Here is a 16,618-nt window from a genome sequence, read left to right as displayed (position 1 = left end):
TGATATATTAGGTTTTGTCCTAGACAATTCAAACAAGAGTTTTTATCCTACAGATGCCAACTAGTTGTGCAGACCACAACTGAAGAAAGACGAAAAGTGGGAAATAACTTGCAGCGTCTTTTAGAGATGGTTGCTACACACGTAGGGTCTGTAGAGGTAAGTGTGTGAAGGTCTTTCCTACATTCTAAGAAAACTTTTTAAAACTTTTATGTATTTCTGTTTTGTTTCTATAGAAATTAAATGATAAATTTTATTTCTGTGGAAAATATGATCTAGTAAAAATTTATCAGAAGAATTTTGTGTAGCAGTGTGCATTTCGTAAAGGGATCTGTTTTACATAGGTTTACTATATAACCCAGCAGTTCCACTCCTAGGTATCAACCCACCAAAAGGAATGAAAATATATGTCCATACAAAGACTTGCAGACAAATGTTCATAGCGACATTATTCATAATAGCCAAAAAGTGTAAACAACCCAAATATTTATTAACTGGTGAATGATATACCCATATACTGGAATATGATTCAGCAATAAAAGGAAAGAAGCACTTACGCATGCTACAACATGAACGAATGTCAAAAACATTATGCTCAGTAAAAGATGTGAAAGCCTACATATTTGTGACTAACTAATATGAAATGTTCCAAAAAGGCAAATCCACAGAGTTGGAAAGTAGATTTGTGGTTGCCAGGAGCTGGGGTGGGAATAAGGGCAGATGGGCACAAAGATTGTGGTGAGGGTTGTGCAACTCTGTCACTTAATTATTAAGTTACTCTTCTTGTTGCTTAAGGTACAAGCCCTTAATAAAAAATAATCTGTTTTATTTGCATAAACAACATACAATGATATTTATTACATCAACAGTATATAATGATGTGTGCCAGGCCATATTCTACATACTGAAAACATATTAGTACGTTTAAGATTTAATTATGATTAAGATGAAAGAGCATGTGTTAATAACAAATATTTTTCCTGTTACAAAGCAAGATTCAACTGAATAAATTTGAAGGTCAAGTCGGCTTTATCCAGTGATTCATGTGTTGGGCAGCATCCCTTCTAGCAAATAGAAAGGAGCTCCAAGGAGTACAGAAAGGAAAAGGTTTTCAAAGGCAGAGGGGGAGTGGGACAAAGAAGACATAAATTTAAAAAGGATTATTTCAGGCAAGGTGGCAAGGTCACCTCCCTTTGTGGGACAAAGATTCTATTAGACAGATTACCTCACTGGTCCTGACCAGGAAATTCCAGAAGGACCAGTTAGATTACAGTCCTGGGGTAGGTTGAAACTGCAGTTAGGTTAGGTATCGAGTCCTAGTTTGGTGACATGGACTTAGCACGAGTGACTCCATTTTGGGCCTGTTGTTCCTTTTTAACAGTTCCCCCCTTTTGATCACACTCTCAGCTTGACTGAGAGAGACGTGATCAAAATTTAAGGCGTTAGCACCACTCTCAACTATTGCTTGCAGTATTTGTTGATGCTTTGTGTGGTATTCATAGGTCATGATGTTCTTGCTTAATCCATGTAATATTCACAGATCCCAGCTCCAAGTTCACAATTGTTGATTTGGTCATTCCCTTTGCTTCTTTACTGATTTTCCAATCTTAGGGAAATCATTTGCTTGTTGGTTAGCAGCTGCAAACATGCATTTAAAGCTTTTAAGAGAATGCAACGCACTGGGGAGACCATTATGATTATAATAAGCAAGATAATCCCCAGTGTTTGAAGTGCACTTTGAAGCCATGGTCCCCAAAACCCAAACCAATCGAAACCAAATAAGTCAAAGACCCCACTGAAAGAGTCGCCTTTTTAAGCCAAGTGGCTTGCTCAGTGATCTTACGTTAACTGAGTTTCAACTTCCGCAGAAGTGGTAATCCAGGTGTAGCAGGTGGCGTTGGCCACAGCACAAACAGTTCCTGGCTCAGCTAAAATATAATCAAGGACTATCCTGTTATCAAGAACAATTTCAGCCAAAGAGTCTAAGGATTTTTGTTGGGCAGTTGTTGCTTTAGCGGCAAATTCCATAATGCTTTCAAGAGTTAGCGAGAGGTTCCTGATCATAGCCTCAATTGCAGTAACTCCTACCCAGGGAAGGTAGGGTTCTCTCAAAGGAATCAAATCCAGAGTAATGAATCCCTCCTGGTAATTCCCATTTGAATCTGTGGCTCAGTACTGGAAATGTGACATCCATTGAGACCAGGAAAATTTTAAGGATCTGTAGAACACACAGGCAGCTTTATTCTGGTTACCCTCGCCTGTGTCACTTTGTGTAGAGCCTGGATGCCAAATTCCCCAAGTTTGGGGTTACTAACCAGAAATGAAGAAACAGACCAGGGATCTCTTGCATCATGAACCTATCAGAGTGTTTTGTTTTTTTAATGACCGATCCAGCAATTTGAAATGTTACCCACCTGAGCATTGACCTGGGAGATACGGATAATGGCATTATCTTTTCAGGCCAATGCCAGAATAAAGGAAAGAAAGAGAAGAAAGGGTTTCATGTTCAGTTAAAGCATGAATCTTGATCCAGCATCTTGGGAGGAAGCATTCTACCTCAGTGTCAGCTGCTTCTCTTCCTATCAATTTGATTTGGAGGTCTCCAGCGTTTATATAGGACCAGATGTCAGGTGGAGCCTTCTTCAGCTGGAGATGTATATCTGAGATTCACGTCCCTGAAATTTGACTGCCATCTGGGTAGTGAGGAGGATCTATTATAATTCTCGTACAAGGAAATTCAAGGCAGTCTTTGTTATTACTGACTCTAAATTAGAAATGTAGGAGAAATTTGGAAATGTTAGTTTGGAGGGTTGTAGCCAGATATTTGAGGAGCTAGAAGAATTTAGGATCCAGTCCAATTTACAGATATGTGACAAAACCTCAAAGACAATTAACAGGACTGAAATCTAATATCCACAAAGGTGCAGGCATAACTTTTCTCTCTACAATTATCCCTGTTTATTTTTTCCATGGGTAATCACAGTAAAACTAATTTGTCTGCATTAAATTTGGCTTGGTTATTTACAGAAGTGCAGCAAGAATAGTGACTGACCATGTAAGTTCTTTTTAAGACTGCTTTGCTGGAACCTTGTAAGCAAGGTACCAGGTCAAGTTTTCAAGGGGCTTTATTGGCTCCATAAAGTCAAACTTAATACCTTAAAACTGTCTCGTCCCATCTGAGTTTATGTACATCTCTGTCAAATATGACAATCCAGTTATAAGCCTTGGTAATATAGCCAATGTTTCCAGTCGTATCCTGTTACAAGAACAGATTCATATTGAACTTATGCAAATAACTTAATTATATTGCCATGAAAAGAATATTTAAGAGTTTCTGAATTCTGGAGTGTTCAGGTAGGGAGAAAAAGTAAATGTTTCATCTTAGTTTACAAAGGTATACTTTACCAATTGCTGTTAAGTCATAAATGGCTTAAGAGAAAAGGTTTCTTTAAATCTGGAAAAACAAAAAAATTAAGAAACCAGCCATGTTTTACAACAAAAAGTCATAAAAATTTTAATCATCCTCCTCAGTTCATTCAGTCCCGTGTCATTAATTCTTGTTCTGCTTAAATCCTGTATTTCCATTAATTCTGGAAATTCTTACACAGTTCATTTTTATGATCTTCAAAGTTACCAGAAACCTGTACTTTTCAAAAGTCCTTTCCGTGAATCTTCTTGAAGATGAAGCACTTTCGTAGGAACACTATTACAAAAGCATCTGAGGAAAACAATAACTGTCTGAAATGACAGAAGACTTTTTTTAAATGCCCATTGTTAAAGATTTAATAAGAGTTTATTATAATGGAATTGACAAGGAAACTTCCTTATCAAAAGGTTTTAAAATACTTGGTCAGACAGGTCACTGTGAAACAATACTTAAGTTATTTATCTAACCATAGTGACAGAAGGCAAATGCAGAAAGTTAAATAGTTGCCAAAACAAACAAAACAATAGCTGTTTTAATAAGGAAGACTGTTTTAATAGGAAGACTATTTTTAATAAGGAAGCTGTTTTAATAAGGAATAAGCTGTTTTAATAAGGAAGACTCAGTTTTCTTAAGTAATCAAAGAACTGATTTAAAAAACATGAAACACAGGAAATTATTTTGACAAGACATAAAATCTTTCTTTTCTTGGCAGATTGCTTAAAAGATCAAGAAAAACCTTTGAATCACTTACTAGAAGCAGACCAATAGTCCAAGAAATTTTTGTTCTTTTAACAGATGAAAGAAATTTAAGGGTTTTTGTTTTTGTTTTTGTTTTAATTTTATTTTTGTCTGCGTTGGGTCTTCGCTGACTGTGCACGGGCTTTCTCTGGTTGCGGTGAGCGGGGGCTACTCTTCGTTGTGGTGCATGGGCTTCTCATCACAGTGGCTTCTCTTGTTGCAGAGCACAGGCTCTAGGCACATGGGCTTAAGTAGTTGTGGCACGCGGGCTCAGTAGTTGTGGCACATGGACTTAGTTGCTCCACAGCATGTGGGATCTTCCTGGACCAGGGCTTGAACCCATGTCCCCTGCATTGTCAGGCGGACTCTTAACCACTGCACCACCAAGGAAGCCCCAGAAATTTAAGTTTTAATTTTACATAAGTACACTACTGATTTTAAAGCTTATTTTTTAAATCCTTATAATAAATTCATTCTGTCTTTCCCAGTTTGATCATGCATAAATTCCTTTCACGAGATTCCTTTTCTATAAACCTTCTACAGCTATCTTTTTATTTCTAGTAACTTTAATTACATATGTATTAGAATTTTTAACCCTTAAAAACCTTAATTGCTGGTGGAAAATAAGAAGTAAACAATTGTGACTCACACTGGTATTCTGTGGCTTGCCAAATTTATAAATGCTTTTTATAAAAATGCATATTTTCTCATAGTAAATTTCTCTATGTGTGGCACTGGACATGTTTACCAATAGACCCAAATATCTTTAGTATTTCTGTAAAAGTGTTACCTCAAAATTGGGCTTGGCTCTTGGTGGGTGTCGAGCCAAAAGACACAACCAAGCCCAAGACTGGGGGAAGGAAGGATTTATGATTACTTGCAACACATAAGGAGAACACCAGGGATCTTTCCCAAAGCAGTGTCTCCCCAAACAGCAAAGTTGGGGAAGTTTTAAGCTAAAGGTACATACATATTCATGAAGGGGCTTGGGCAGTCCACAGAGTCCAGACTTTACTTGCTTCAAGCCACAAGTGTCAGAAAAGGTCAACATCATCGTCCCTTAGGTTCCAGTTGATCTGAAGGTTGAGCACTTCAGGCTAATGTTCCACATTGAAACAGAACTGGAAGTCTTTACAACAGATAAAATACCTTTGCTATTGTTATTTCTCTTGTCTGATAACAATTTGTTTCTGCATTCTTCTGTTCCCTTAAGATCATTAATTACTGAGACCTGTTCAAGGGCAAGCACTGAGGCCAGGCTTAGATCACAAAATGACTTTGGCCAAAAATCGTTTCTCTTATGTCCAGAAAGCCATGCCTGATTTTCTTTCTATATTCTGTTGTGTGTGTGTGTGTGTGTGTGTGTGTGTGTGTGTGTGTGTGTGTGTGTAAATGTCTTTTTTATATTCTATGTGTGTAAATGTCTATTTTATATTCTAAATATTACTAAGACCAGTGTCAAAGAGTGTACTGGTTATGTTTTCTTCTAGGAGTTTTATGGTTTCCAGTCATGCATTTAGGTCTTTAATCCCATTTTGAGTTTGTTTTTGTATTGAATATATGGTGTTAAAATGTTCTAATATCATTCTTTTACATGTAGCTGCCCAGTTTTCCCAGCACCACTTAATGAAGAGACCATCTTTTCTCCAATCTATATTCTTACTTCCTTTGTCATAGATTAATTGCCCATAAGTACATGGGTTTATTTCTGGGCTGTCTATCTGTTCCATTGATCTATGTGTCTGTTCTTGTGCTAGTACCATACTGTTTTGATTACTGTATCTTTGTAGTGTAATCTGATGTCAGGGAACATGATACTTACAGCTCTGTTCTTTCTCAAGGTTTTTTTTGGCTATTTGAGGTCTTTTGTGTTTCTGTACAAATTTTTAAATTATTTGTTCTAGGTCTATGAAAAATGCAATTGATAATCTGATAGGGATTGCATTGAATCTGTAGATTGCCTTGGGTAATATGGTCATTTTAACAATATTCTTCTAATCCAAGAAAATGGTATATCTTTCCAACTATTTGTGTCATCTTCAGTTTCTTTCATCAGTGTCTAATAGTTTTCTGAGTATAGGTCTTTTACCTCCTTAAGTAGGTTTATTCCTAGCTATTTTATTCTTTTTAATGCAATGGTAAATGGGATTGTTTCCCAAATTTCTCTTTGTGTTAGTTCATTATTAGTGTATAGAAATGCAATAGATTTCTGTATATTAATTTTGTAATTAAGAGGCATCCCCAAAAATGGTGCAAAAGATATTTTATATTCCTCTCTCTACTGAGTACTACAGACAGAGGTCCAGGAGATCGGACTATAGTAAGAATTCTTACCCTTAGGAAGCTTCTGCCGATTTTCCCAGGATCTCATCTGCAGACTCCGAGTGGGGGTTTAAAGTATTTTCATTTCCCTTGGCTGTTCAAGGAAATAATATAGCAGTTTACCAGAAAATCCCTGACTTCTGTCAGCTCTGGGAGGGGCCCATATGGAGGCCCTCTCTTGAAGGCAGATATGGTTGAATCTGTAGGGCCATTCACTTGGCTACTTTTGTTTATGGTTTTGTAAGTCTCTTCAGAGTAGAAAGAGAGAGGATTACTAAATGAATACTCAAGTAAAGGAGGATAAAGGACAGCAGCAGGAGTTATGTCAGTCTTCTAGTCTTTTGTTTTAGGTTCCTCTTATGTCTTTTTCGTTAGCCTTTTGTAACAAACCTTTCAATGAACTATTTTGCAATTTTGAAGCTTTTTAGAGGCTTTTGTGTACTTTTTAAGTGCACTTCTTAAATTATCTATCTAATTGGAACTTTCCTCATGATGGCCACTGTACTTTCCCCGAGGGCTGGTGGCAGTTTGGTAGGACCCTGGCCACAAATGCAGTTCAGCACACACTTCTGTCAGGCAGACCATATTTTGGGGCTCGCAATCTGATGGTTACCAAGCCAAGTCCTCAAGACACAAAATTCCAGGTTGTCTTTAGTAAAATTTTGGCCATCTTTGTAGATATTTATAGCTTCTGAGACCATAAGCAGGTATGTCTGAAGGTAGTGTACTTAACTCTTTTGATTTTAAGTATCTTATTTTTATTTCTATTTATCTGGTTTTTTATTTGTTAGTTTAAGGGTTTTTTTGTTTTTGTTTTTGTTTTTGTTTTGCGGTACGTGGACCTCTCACTGTTGTGGCCTCTCCCGTTGCGGAGCACAGGCTCCGGACGCGCAGACTCAGTGGCCATGGCTCACGGGCCTAGTCGCTCTGCGGCATGTGGGATCCTCCTGGACCGGGGCAGAACCCATATCCCCTGCATCGGCAGGCAGACTCTCAACCACTGCGCCACCAGGGAAGCCCTGTTAGTTTAAGTTTTGAGGGGTATTTTGTTTGGGTTTTTAATTTGTTTTTGTAGGGGTGTTTTTTTGGGGGGGGGGAAGTTCTTCCAAGATCACCATTATAAGTAATAGCCTTTGCTTAAAACAAAATTTTATTCATCTGAGGCCTCACACTGGACCCAGTCCACCTAAATCAGACCCAGTCCGATTCCAGACCCAGTTGGTTCTTAAGTTGGACCGTGTCCTACTCCAGCTGGTAACACCAGTTTCCAGTGTGTCACCTGGGGGGTGGGAAAAGGATTGAGCCAGCAAACCTCAACAAATGGGATTGCAGACAGGGGCTCCACATAGATGGGAACTTGGAACTGCCACTAACAGTTCCCATGTGAATAGATTCTTGGGGCAGAATCAAGGGCTGGAGTTTCCAGTCAAATAGGAAACGTGTGGAAAGCCAATTATATCTGGAGCCTTGACACAAATAGAGCAGAGTTCAGAACTGAGAGGAACTTACCCACGGCCCTCAGAAACAGTGAGAAAGACAATGAACCAAAGGCTTCATGGGTACCACACCTGCATTTCTCATTGTTCCTGAGACCCTATCAGAAGTTCACTTCGGATCCCGTTGCTGCAACGAAAACTGTTAGAAAAATTCAACTGAGTAAATCTGAAGATCAAATTGGCTTTGCTCAGTGATTCATGTTTCGGGCAGCATCCTCTCTAGCAAATAGAAAGGAGCTCCAAGGAGCTACAGAAAAGAAAAGGTTTTTAAAGGCAGGGTAGGGGGTGGGGGGGACAAAGAAGTCATAAATTTAAAAAGGATTATTTCAGGCAAGATGGCAAGGTCACCTCCCTTTATGGGATACAAGGTTGTTATTAGGCAGATTACCTCACTGATGCTGACCAAGAAATTCCAAAAGGACCAGTAAAGATTACGTTCCCGGGGAAGGTTGAAACTGCAATTAGGTTAGGTATTAAGTCCCTTTTAGTGACATAGGCTTAGCTCAAGTGAATCCATTTATAGCCTGTTGTTTGTTTGTTTTTTTATAAGTTTTTTTTAATATATTTATGGACTTTTTATTTATTGATTTTATTTTTGGCTGTGTTGGGTCTTCGTTGCTGTGCGGGCTTTCTCTAGTTGCAGCGAGCGGGGGCTACTCTTCATTGCGGTGCGCGGGCTTCTCATTGCAGTGGCTTCTCTTGTTGCGGAGCACAGGCTCAGTATTCATGGCACAGAGACTTAGTTGCTCCGCAGCATGTGGGATCTTCCCGGACCAGGGAATGAACCTGTGTCCCCTGCATTGGCAGGCGGATTCTTAACCAATGCGCCACCAGGGAAGTCCCAGTTGTTTCTTTTTAACATTCCTTTCTGTTAATTTCGTATAAACACAGAAAATAGTATTTCAGAAACATGAAGTCTCCCTTAGCTCCACCTTTCACATAGCTTGAAAGTTTAACAATAAAACTATTCCTCTAACCTGCTGTACAGAGCCCCAAAACTAAAATAAATTGCTAAATCTAAAATTCCTTGGTAATTTATTAGGAGATAATGTATTCCCAGTTGTGAATTGTTTAAGGGGAAAAAAAACTCATAATATCACATTAATAGGCTTTCATTTATTTGAAAACAGAACATTTGATCTTATATCCCCTCATCTCTCCTGAATGACATGAACTGCTGCTTGCTTGCCAGTACTTTCTCTGCTTAGTGGTAAGAACTAAGAAAAGCATCCTGGAATAAATACTAGGTCAGAAAACCTAGGTTCTACCCACTTCTTCCTAGTTCAACCACTTAGTGGCTCTATAACCTTTCATGGATCCTTTTTTAACAAGTATTGTTCATCTGAACCACAGACCAGAAAATGATTTGAGTGATTACATTTCTGGAGGTCAGAAGTCTAAAATGGTCCCTCCGGGTTGTACTCCTTCTAGAGGGTCTAGGGAGGAATCCAGTTCCTTGCCTTTTCCACCTTCCAGAGGTCACCTGCACTCCTTGGGTTGCAGCCTCTTCCTCCATCTTCAAAGCCAGCAACACAGCATCGTCTGTCCTTTCTGAGCTCTCTTTTGTCCTTATGTCTTCTCTCTCTGACTCCCACACTGCCGATTCCCTCTTACAAAGACCGTTGTACATTGGACGCACCAGGATAATGCAGAATAATCTCCTTTTCTCAAAATCCGTTACTCAGTCACATCCTCAAAGTTCCATTTACCATGTAAGATAGCATATTCACAGGTTCTTGTGATCAGGACATGGACACCTTTGAGGAGTCAGCCTACCACACCTGGGAACAAACAAAAATTCATTAACAGTAAAATGGATAAGTAAATGTTGGTATATTCATTCAACAGAATGTTATATAGCAGTATATGAATAAACTATAGCTATATGCATTAACATGAATGAATCTCAAAATTCTGTGTGGAAAAAAAACCAAGTCATAACACATTACATTTAATATTGTTCAGTAAACATGAAGGTTAAAACCAGGTACCACTAAACTAGTATATCGTTTATATATTTAATCTGTGTGTGTGTAGTAAAAGTATAAAGAAAAGTACCTTTCAGGAAAATGGTTGTGTCTGGGAGAAAAGAGGGTATAAGATTAGGAAAGGGCACAAAAGGAGCCTGCTAGGTGGATGCAAGAGTATTCTTTTTATTCCTCTTCTTACAAATGTTATACTCTTATTTGTAGATTTCACAATTAAACACTTTAAAAGAAATTAATGTTTTTACATTAACAATTGTTCATTGTTTCCACTAGAAACATCTTGAGGAGCAGATTGCTAAAGCTGATAGAGAGTATGAAGAATACACGTCTGAAGATCTCTTGGACAATATTAGAGAGATTGGAGACAAGTATAAGAAGAAAGCTGCTCTGCTTAAGGCTTCTGATGAATGAAGATAAAATGTTGATTAAGCGAGAACTTTATTAACAGTGGAAATTTTGAAATGTCCTTTGTAGGTTTGAAAAATCTCTTAGCATATCCTATATCCCTCCTTACAATGAAGTCTCATGACCACATCTTCCCAAGCCCGTGAAATATTTTTATATCTTTTATAAATCTAGTTCATTAACTTAAGGTATGTATAACCTGAAATTATGATAACTGGTTGGACTGTTATCTTTTAGTTATGAAAGACCAATTATATTATGTACCTGTAGTTAATAAACTTACATCAATAAAGTGTGTTTTTCCCATGATCTCTCTGCCTAACTTGAGATAGTTAGAAAAATAGGTATTTTGAATTAAACCAGGAGTCAGCAAACTAACTGTGGGCCAAATCTAATCACACCCATTCACTTACATACCATCTATGACTGCTTTCCCATTACAAGAGCAGAGTTAAGTGTGTGCGACAGAGATCATGTGGCCTGAAAAGCCAAAAATGTGTACTATCTGGCCCTTTACAGAAAGTTTGCCAATCCCTGGGATAAACCATACAAAGGTTGGCACTGACTGACTAAAAAACTTTCCTAATCACTTTGGACACAGAGACCCACTCCTTATCCAGAGCTAAGAAGCTAAAGTTCTTTCTGGCTTCATGCCATCTTTACTCTGAAGTAAGTAGAAGAATATGGAATGTGAGAATCAGAAGAAATAATCTTGTTTAACCCCCTCATTTTAGAGATGAAAATACATTCCTAGAGAAGTTCTGATTTACTCATGTCATGCGTCTTAGTGGTAGAAGCCACCCTGAGCTTCTTGAACCTGCGCTCAATCCTGAGTACAGCCACAGGAGCCCTGAAACATGAATGTTCTGGATGGTGAGGGAGTCATATGAGAAAGTGGGATTTTTAGCCAGGTCTAAGTTGTTAGGAAGTTCCTCCTTAAATTGAACTAAAATCTGCCTCCAGTTGAATTTTCTATTCTTTTAACTTTATTCCAACTCTAATATAAGTCAGAATGAAGAACATGGTAAAATGAAACGTAAGCAATATACAGAACGGGATTCCAGCAACATTTTATGAAGAGAGGGCATTCAGCCTGACAGCGTGGAAACAAAGACAGGTCGTTGCTGGGAGGTAATTAATAGGTATGGCAAGATTAATGGTTACCAATGTATTCAACAATCTTGACTCCAACATCCAATAGAACTTGCTTCAATGTTGGAAATATTCTGCCTGCACTATCCTGTATGATACCTGCTATATGAATCTATTGTGTACTCAAGTGATATATATGTATGACAAAATAAAGACTCAGAGCTTTGCCACTCAGAACATGGTATGGAAATAGCATCAGCATCACCTTGGAGCTTGTTAAAAATGCAGACCCTTGGCCCCACCCCAAACCTACTGAATCAGAATCTGCACCTTTTACAGTGTATTGACATAGACTGTACATATTTAAACTTTTCATTAAGTTCCAACATACATATACACTCCCATAAAATCAAAATCACAGTCAAGGTAATGAATATATCTTTTGTTTGTTTGTTTGTTTTTGTTTTTGTTTTTGCGGTACGCGGGCCTCTCACTGCCGCGGCCTCTCCCATTGCGGAGCACAGGCTCCGGACGCACAGGCCCAGCGGCCACGGCCCACGGGCCCAGCCGCTCCGCGGCACGCGGGGCCCTCCCGGACCGGGGCACGAACCCACGTCCCCTGCATTGGCAGGCGGACTCTCAACCACTGCGCCACCAGGGAAGCCCTGAATATATCTTAAACCTCTAAAAGTTTCCTCGTTGCCCTTTGCAATACTTTCTCTTGCCCCTACCTGACACCTGCCTGACACCCATCCCCAGGCAAGCACGGATCTCCCTTCTATTACTATAGATTAGTTTGCATTTTCTAGAATTTTCTATAAATAGAATCATATAGTATGTACATTTGTATGGCTTCTTTCAGAAAATTGTGAGGTCCACGTTGCACTGTATATCAGTAGTTCATACTTTTTCATTGCTGAGTAGTGTTCCATTGTATGTATATATCGAGTTTGTTTATCCATGTACCTGTTGATGGACATTTGGGTTGTTTACAGTTTGGGGCTATTATAAATAAGGTCATTATGAACGTTCATGTACAGATGTTTGCATGGACATTTCCTTTCATTTCTCTTGGGTAAACACCTAGGAGTGGAATGGCTAGTTCACATATGGTAGATGCATATTTAACTTTCATGAAACTTAGAAAATGTTTCCTAAAGTGGTTGTATCATATGTTCCTATCTGCAGCGTGTGAGTTGCTCACGTCCTTAACCACACTTGTATGGTTTTAGTTTAGCCATCCTAAGGGTGTATGGTTCTATCTACTGTGATATTAATTTGCATTTCCCTAATGACCAAAGGTGTTAAGCATCATTTCATGTGCTTTTTTTTCAACCATATATGTTTTATATATTTATTTTTCTCCCAGTCTGTGACTTGCCTTCTCATTTTCTTAATAGTGTCTTTCGAAGAACAAAAGTTTTAAATTTTGATGAGACCCAATTTATCACTTTTTTTAAAAATACTTTCTTCATTTTGTGTAGTATTTAAGGAATCTTTGCCAGCATCACTGATTTACACCTATGTTTTATTCTAGAAGTCTTATAGTTTTGACTACTAAATCAAAATCAGAAGTCAAATGTGCATTTTAGAAAGGTCTCCAAAGGGGCTTTCCTGGTGGCACAGTGGTTAAGAATCCGCCTGCCAATGCAGGGGACACGGGTTCGAGCCCTGGTCTGGGAAGATCCCACATGCCGCGGAGCAGCTAGGCCCGTGCATCACAACTGCTGAGCCTGATCTCTAGAGCCCGTGAGCCACAACTACTGAGCCCACATGCTGCAACCATTGAAGCCCGCCTGCCTAGAGCCCGTGGTTCGCAACAAGAGAAGCCACCGCAATGAGAAGCCAGCACGCCGCAACTAGAGAAAGCCCGCACGCAGCAACGAAGACCCAACGCAGCCAAAAATAAAATAAATTTTTTTTAAAATTACTATTAAGGGCTTCCCTGGTGGCACAGTGGTTGAGAATCCGCCTGCCAATGCAGGGGACACGGGTTCGAGCCCTGGTCTGGGAAGATCCCACATGCCACAGAGCAACTAGGCCCGTGAGCCACAAGTACTGAGCCTGCGCGTCTGGAGCTTGTGCTCCACAACAAGAGAGGCCGCAACAGTGAGAGGCCCGCGCACCGTGATGAAGAGTGGACCCCACTTGCCACAACTAGAGAAAGCCCACGCACAGAAACGAAGACCCAACACAGCCATAAATAAATAAATCTTTTTTAAAAAAATTACTATTAAAAAAAGTTCCCTGAGTTGTCGTATGTACGTTATGTACGTTAAAATTGGAGGTGCACTGCTTTAAAAGAAAAAGTCACCACTAGTTAAATATTATCCATAATGTGATACTATTTAATAGCGACTCTAGGAATGACAGAAAAATTATACTAAGTTTAACCAAAGTGATAACCTCAGCACAACTTGGGACGTGCTCAAGAGACAGAAGTGATAAATGTACTTGCACTTTTCACTTCACGTTTACCTCACTCTACACGCTTTCTTCTGAATTCCTAAGCACATGCTTATCTCCAGAAGTAACACTATTAAAGTACAATAGATGTTCCAGTTACAAGTTCCAAGAATCCTAGAGTCACAAAAGCCTTTAGATATACAAATCAACCTTCCAATCAATGAGGAACACTTCCCACAGCATTTTATTTTATTTTTTTTTTGCGGTACGCGGGCCTCTCACTGTTGTGGCCTCTTCCGTTGCGGAGCACAGGCTCCGGACGCGCAGGCTCAGTGGCCATGGCTCACGGGCCCAGCCGCTCCGTGGCATGTGGAATCTTCCCGGACCGGGGCACGAACCTGTGTCCCCTGCATCAGCAGGCAGACTCTCAACCACTGTGCCACCAGGGAAGCCCCCCACAGCATTTTGTAGATGGTTACCTGGCCCTCTTCTGAATACTTCGGTGATAGGACTGCTTCCAAATGGCTCGTTACTTCGAAGCATTTGATGGCTAAGCATCACTGCTTGCCTGAAAGTTCTGTCTCATATTGGACCAAAATCTGCCTTCATGTAACTTCCTCCAGTTACAACTTTTTGTCATAGAACAGTAGGGTTGTCATAGTTTCCAGTTCCACTTAGGGACATCAGTTGCCTATTATTGTTTATCTTATGTTTGATCCTGTGTTTAATTAAGTCAGTCTTTCCCGAATTGCTTTGATCTCTGTTATTTTACCTTGCTTTCAATGTTACTCTTTTAAGCCTTTCCTCTATAGAAATATTTTTTCTTTTTTTAATTTTGAAATAATTTGACTTTTAAAAAGTTGTAAGACTAATACAAATAACCCCCTTCACACAAATCCCCTAGCTAATATTTTATTACACTTATTTATCATTCTCTCCCCCGCCCTCCCTATTTATTTAGCTAGCTAGCTGGCTCTGTATCTTGACTCACTTGTAAGTTGCAGACATGATACCCCTTTACCTCTAAATACTTCAGTGTATGTTTCCTAAAAACAATGACAATTTTGTATAACCGTAAGACAATTTCAAAATCAGGAAATTAATACTGGTATGTTATTACCTAATCTACAGAACTTACTCAAATTTTGCCAGTTGTCCCAATAATGTCCTTTATTAGGATTTTTTTTCTCCTGGTCCAGGATCCAATTCAGAATCACACATTGCCTTTAGTTGTCAAATCTATTTAATCTCTTTTACACTGAAAGAGTTCCTTATTCTGTCTTTGACTTTCATGACCTAGACATTTTTGAAGTGTCCAGTGATTTATAGACTGTCCTTCAATTTTTGCTTAACGTGTTCTCGTGATTAGATAAGATACGTATTCCTTGAAGGACACAACAGAACTGATGTTACATTCTTTTCAGTACATTGCATCAAAAGGTATGTGATATTTATGGTTCCATTAATGTTAACTTTAATCACTTGGTTTGGGTGGTCTGCAAGATTACTCTTTTCCCCTTTGTAATTAAGGATATGGGACTTCCCTTGCGGTCCAGTGGTTGAGACTCTGTGCTTCCGATGCAGGGGGCATGGGTCTGATCCTTGGTCAGGGAACTAAGATCCCACATGCTGCACAGCCAAAAAAAAGGAATTGGGGAGGACTATGTAAATATAATGTTTTTCATCAAGTTTTCACCTACTAGTTTCAACATCTACGTGTCTTGAATGAATTATTACTATGTTGCCAAAGAGTGATTTTTTAGAGATATAATTGACATATGATGTTTCAGGTATACAACATAATGATTGGATATTTGTATATATTGCAAAATGACCATCACGAGTCTAGTTAACATCCATCACAAGTAGTTACAATTTTTTTTCTTGTGATGAGAACTTTTAATACCTACCCTTAGAAACTTTCAAATATACAATATAGTATTATAAACTATAACCACCATGTGGGGGGGACGGGGAACCGGCTTGGGAGCTCAGCAGGCTTCCCGGCCCCAGCAGATCACCCTCTGCTCCTCTCCCACTCTTCCCGGAGACTCCCTCCCACCTGCCTCTCCTGATCTCCCTGGCCTCAGGGGCGCCAATCTTGTCTGGCCTCCACTTCTCCTCCCCCCTCAGCCCGCCTACGTCCTACCGGTTCACTCTGGGGTTCCTCCCGTCTCCTTGGGGGTTACAGTCCCCCACCATCAGCTGGCAGGTGCCCTAGTTGTAGGGAGATGCTAACTCTGGGTCTTCCCGCACTGCCATCTTGACTCCTCCCCCCAGATTCTTTTATATATATTATATATATGATTGAATTGCTTTGCTGTCCACCTGACATACTGTAAATCAGTTAAGCTTCAATAAAAATAAATAATAATAAGCCACACACACACACACACACACACACACACACACACACAAAGAATAGGCACAGACAAAATCACTCGGCCAGTTGTTAAACAGAAGTGGTGTGATGGGGCTTCCCTGGTGGCTCAGTGGTTGAGAGTCCGCCTGCCGATGCAGGGGACATGGGTTCGTGCCCCGGTCCGGGAAGATCCCACATGCCGCGGAGCGGCTGGGCCCGTGAGCTATGGCCGCTGAGCCTGTGCGTCCAGAGCCTGTGCTCCGCAACAGGAGAGGCCACAGCAGTGAGAGGCCCGCGTACCGCAAAAAAAAAAAAAAAAAAAAAAAAAAAAAGTGGTGGAATGGGTACCTGAGGGAAATGGTCATGCTGTCAGAGATGGAAGTTC

At 39.7% G+C, this 16,618-nt stretch overlaps 1 protein-coding gene across 1 annotated transcript in view; it reads left to right on the top strand.

Moving 5' to 3' along the window:
- NDC80 (NDC80 kinetochore complex component) overlaps window positions 1–11,699 on the top strand; it is a 55,432-nt gene extending 43,733 nt beyond the window's left edge. Inside the window, exons 16-17 of the mRNA XM_027088551.1 lie at window positions 54–156; window positions 10,242–11,699. Of these exons, the coding sequence (XP_026944352.1) occupies window positions 54–156; window positions 10,242–10,379 (241 nt within the window). The 3' untranslated portion in view covers window positions 10,380–11,699. The remainder of the gene's footprint in view (window positions 1–53; window positions 157–10,241) is intronic.
- The last annotated feature ends 4,919 nt before the right edge of the window (window positions 11,700–16,618 follow it).

This window comes from Aethalodelphis obliquidens, unplaced genomic scaffold, assembly GCF_003676395.1.
Source record: "Aethalodelphis obliquidens isolate GAN/ISIS:26980383/991018 unplaced genomic scaffold, ASM367639v1 scaffold63, whole genome shotgun sequence".
Lineage (NCBI taxonomy): Eukaryota > Metazoa > Chordata > Mammalia > Artiodactyla > Delphinidae > Aethalodelphis > Aethalodelphis obliquidens.
The sequence above is the reverse complement of the archived record's forward strand: the minus strand, read 5'-3'. Positions and strand labels throughout refer to the sequence as shown.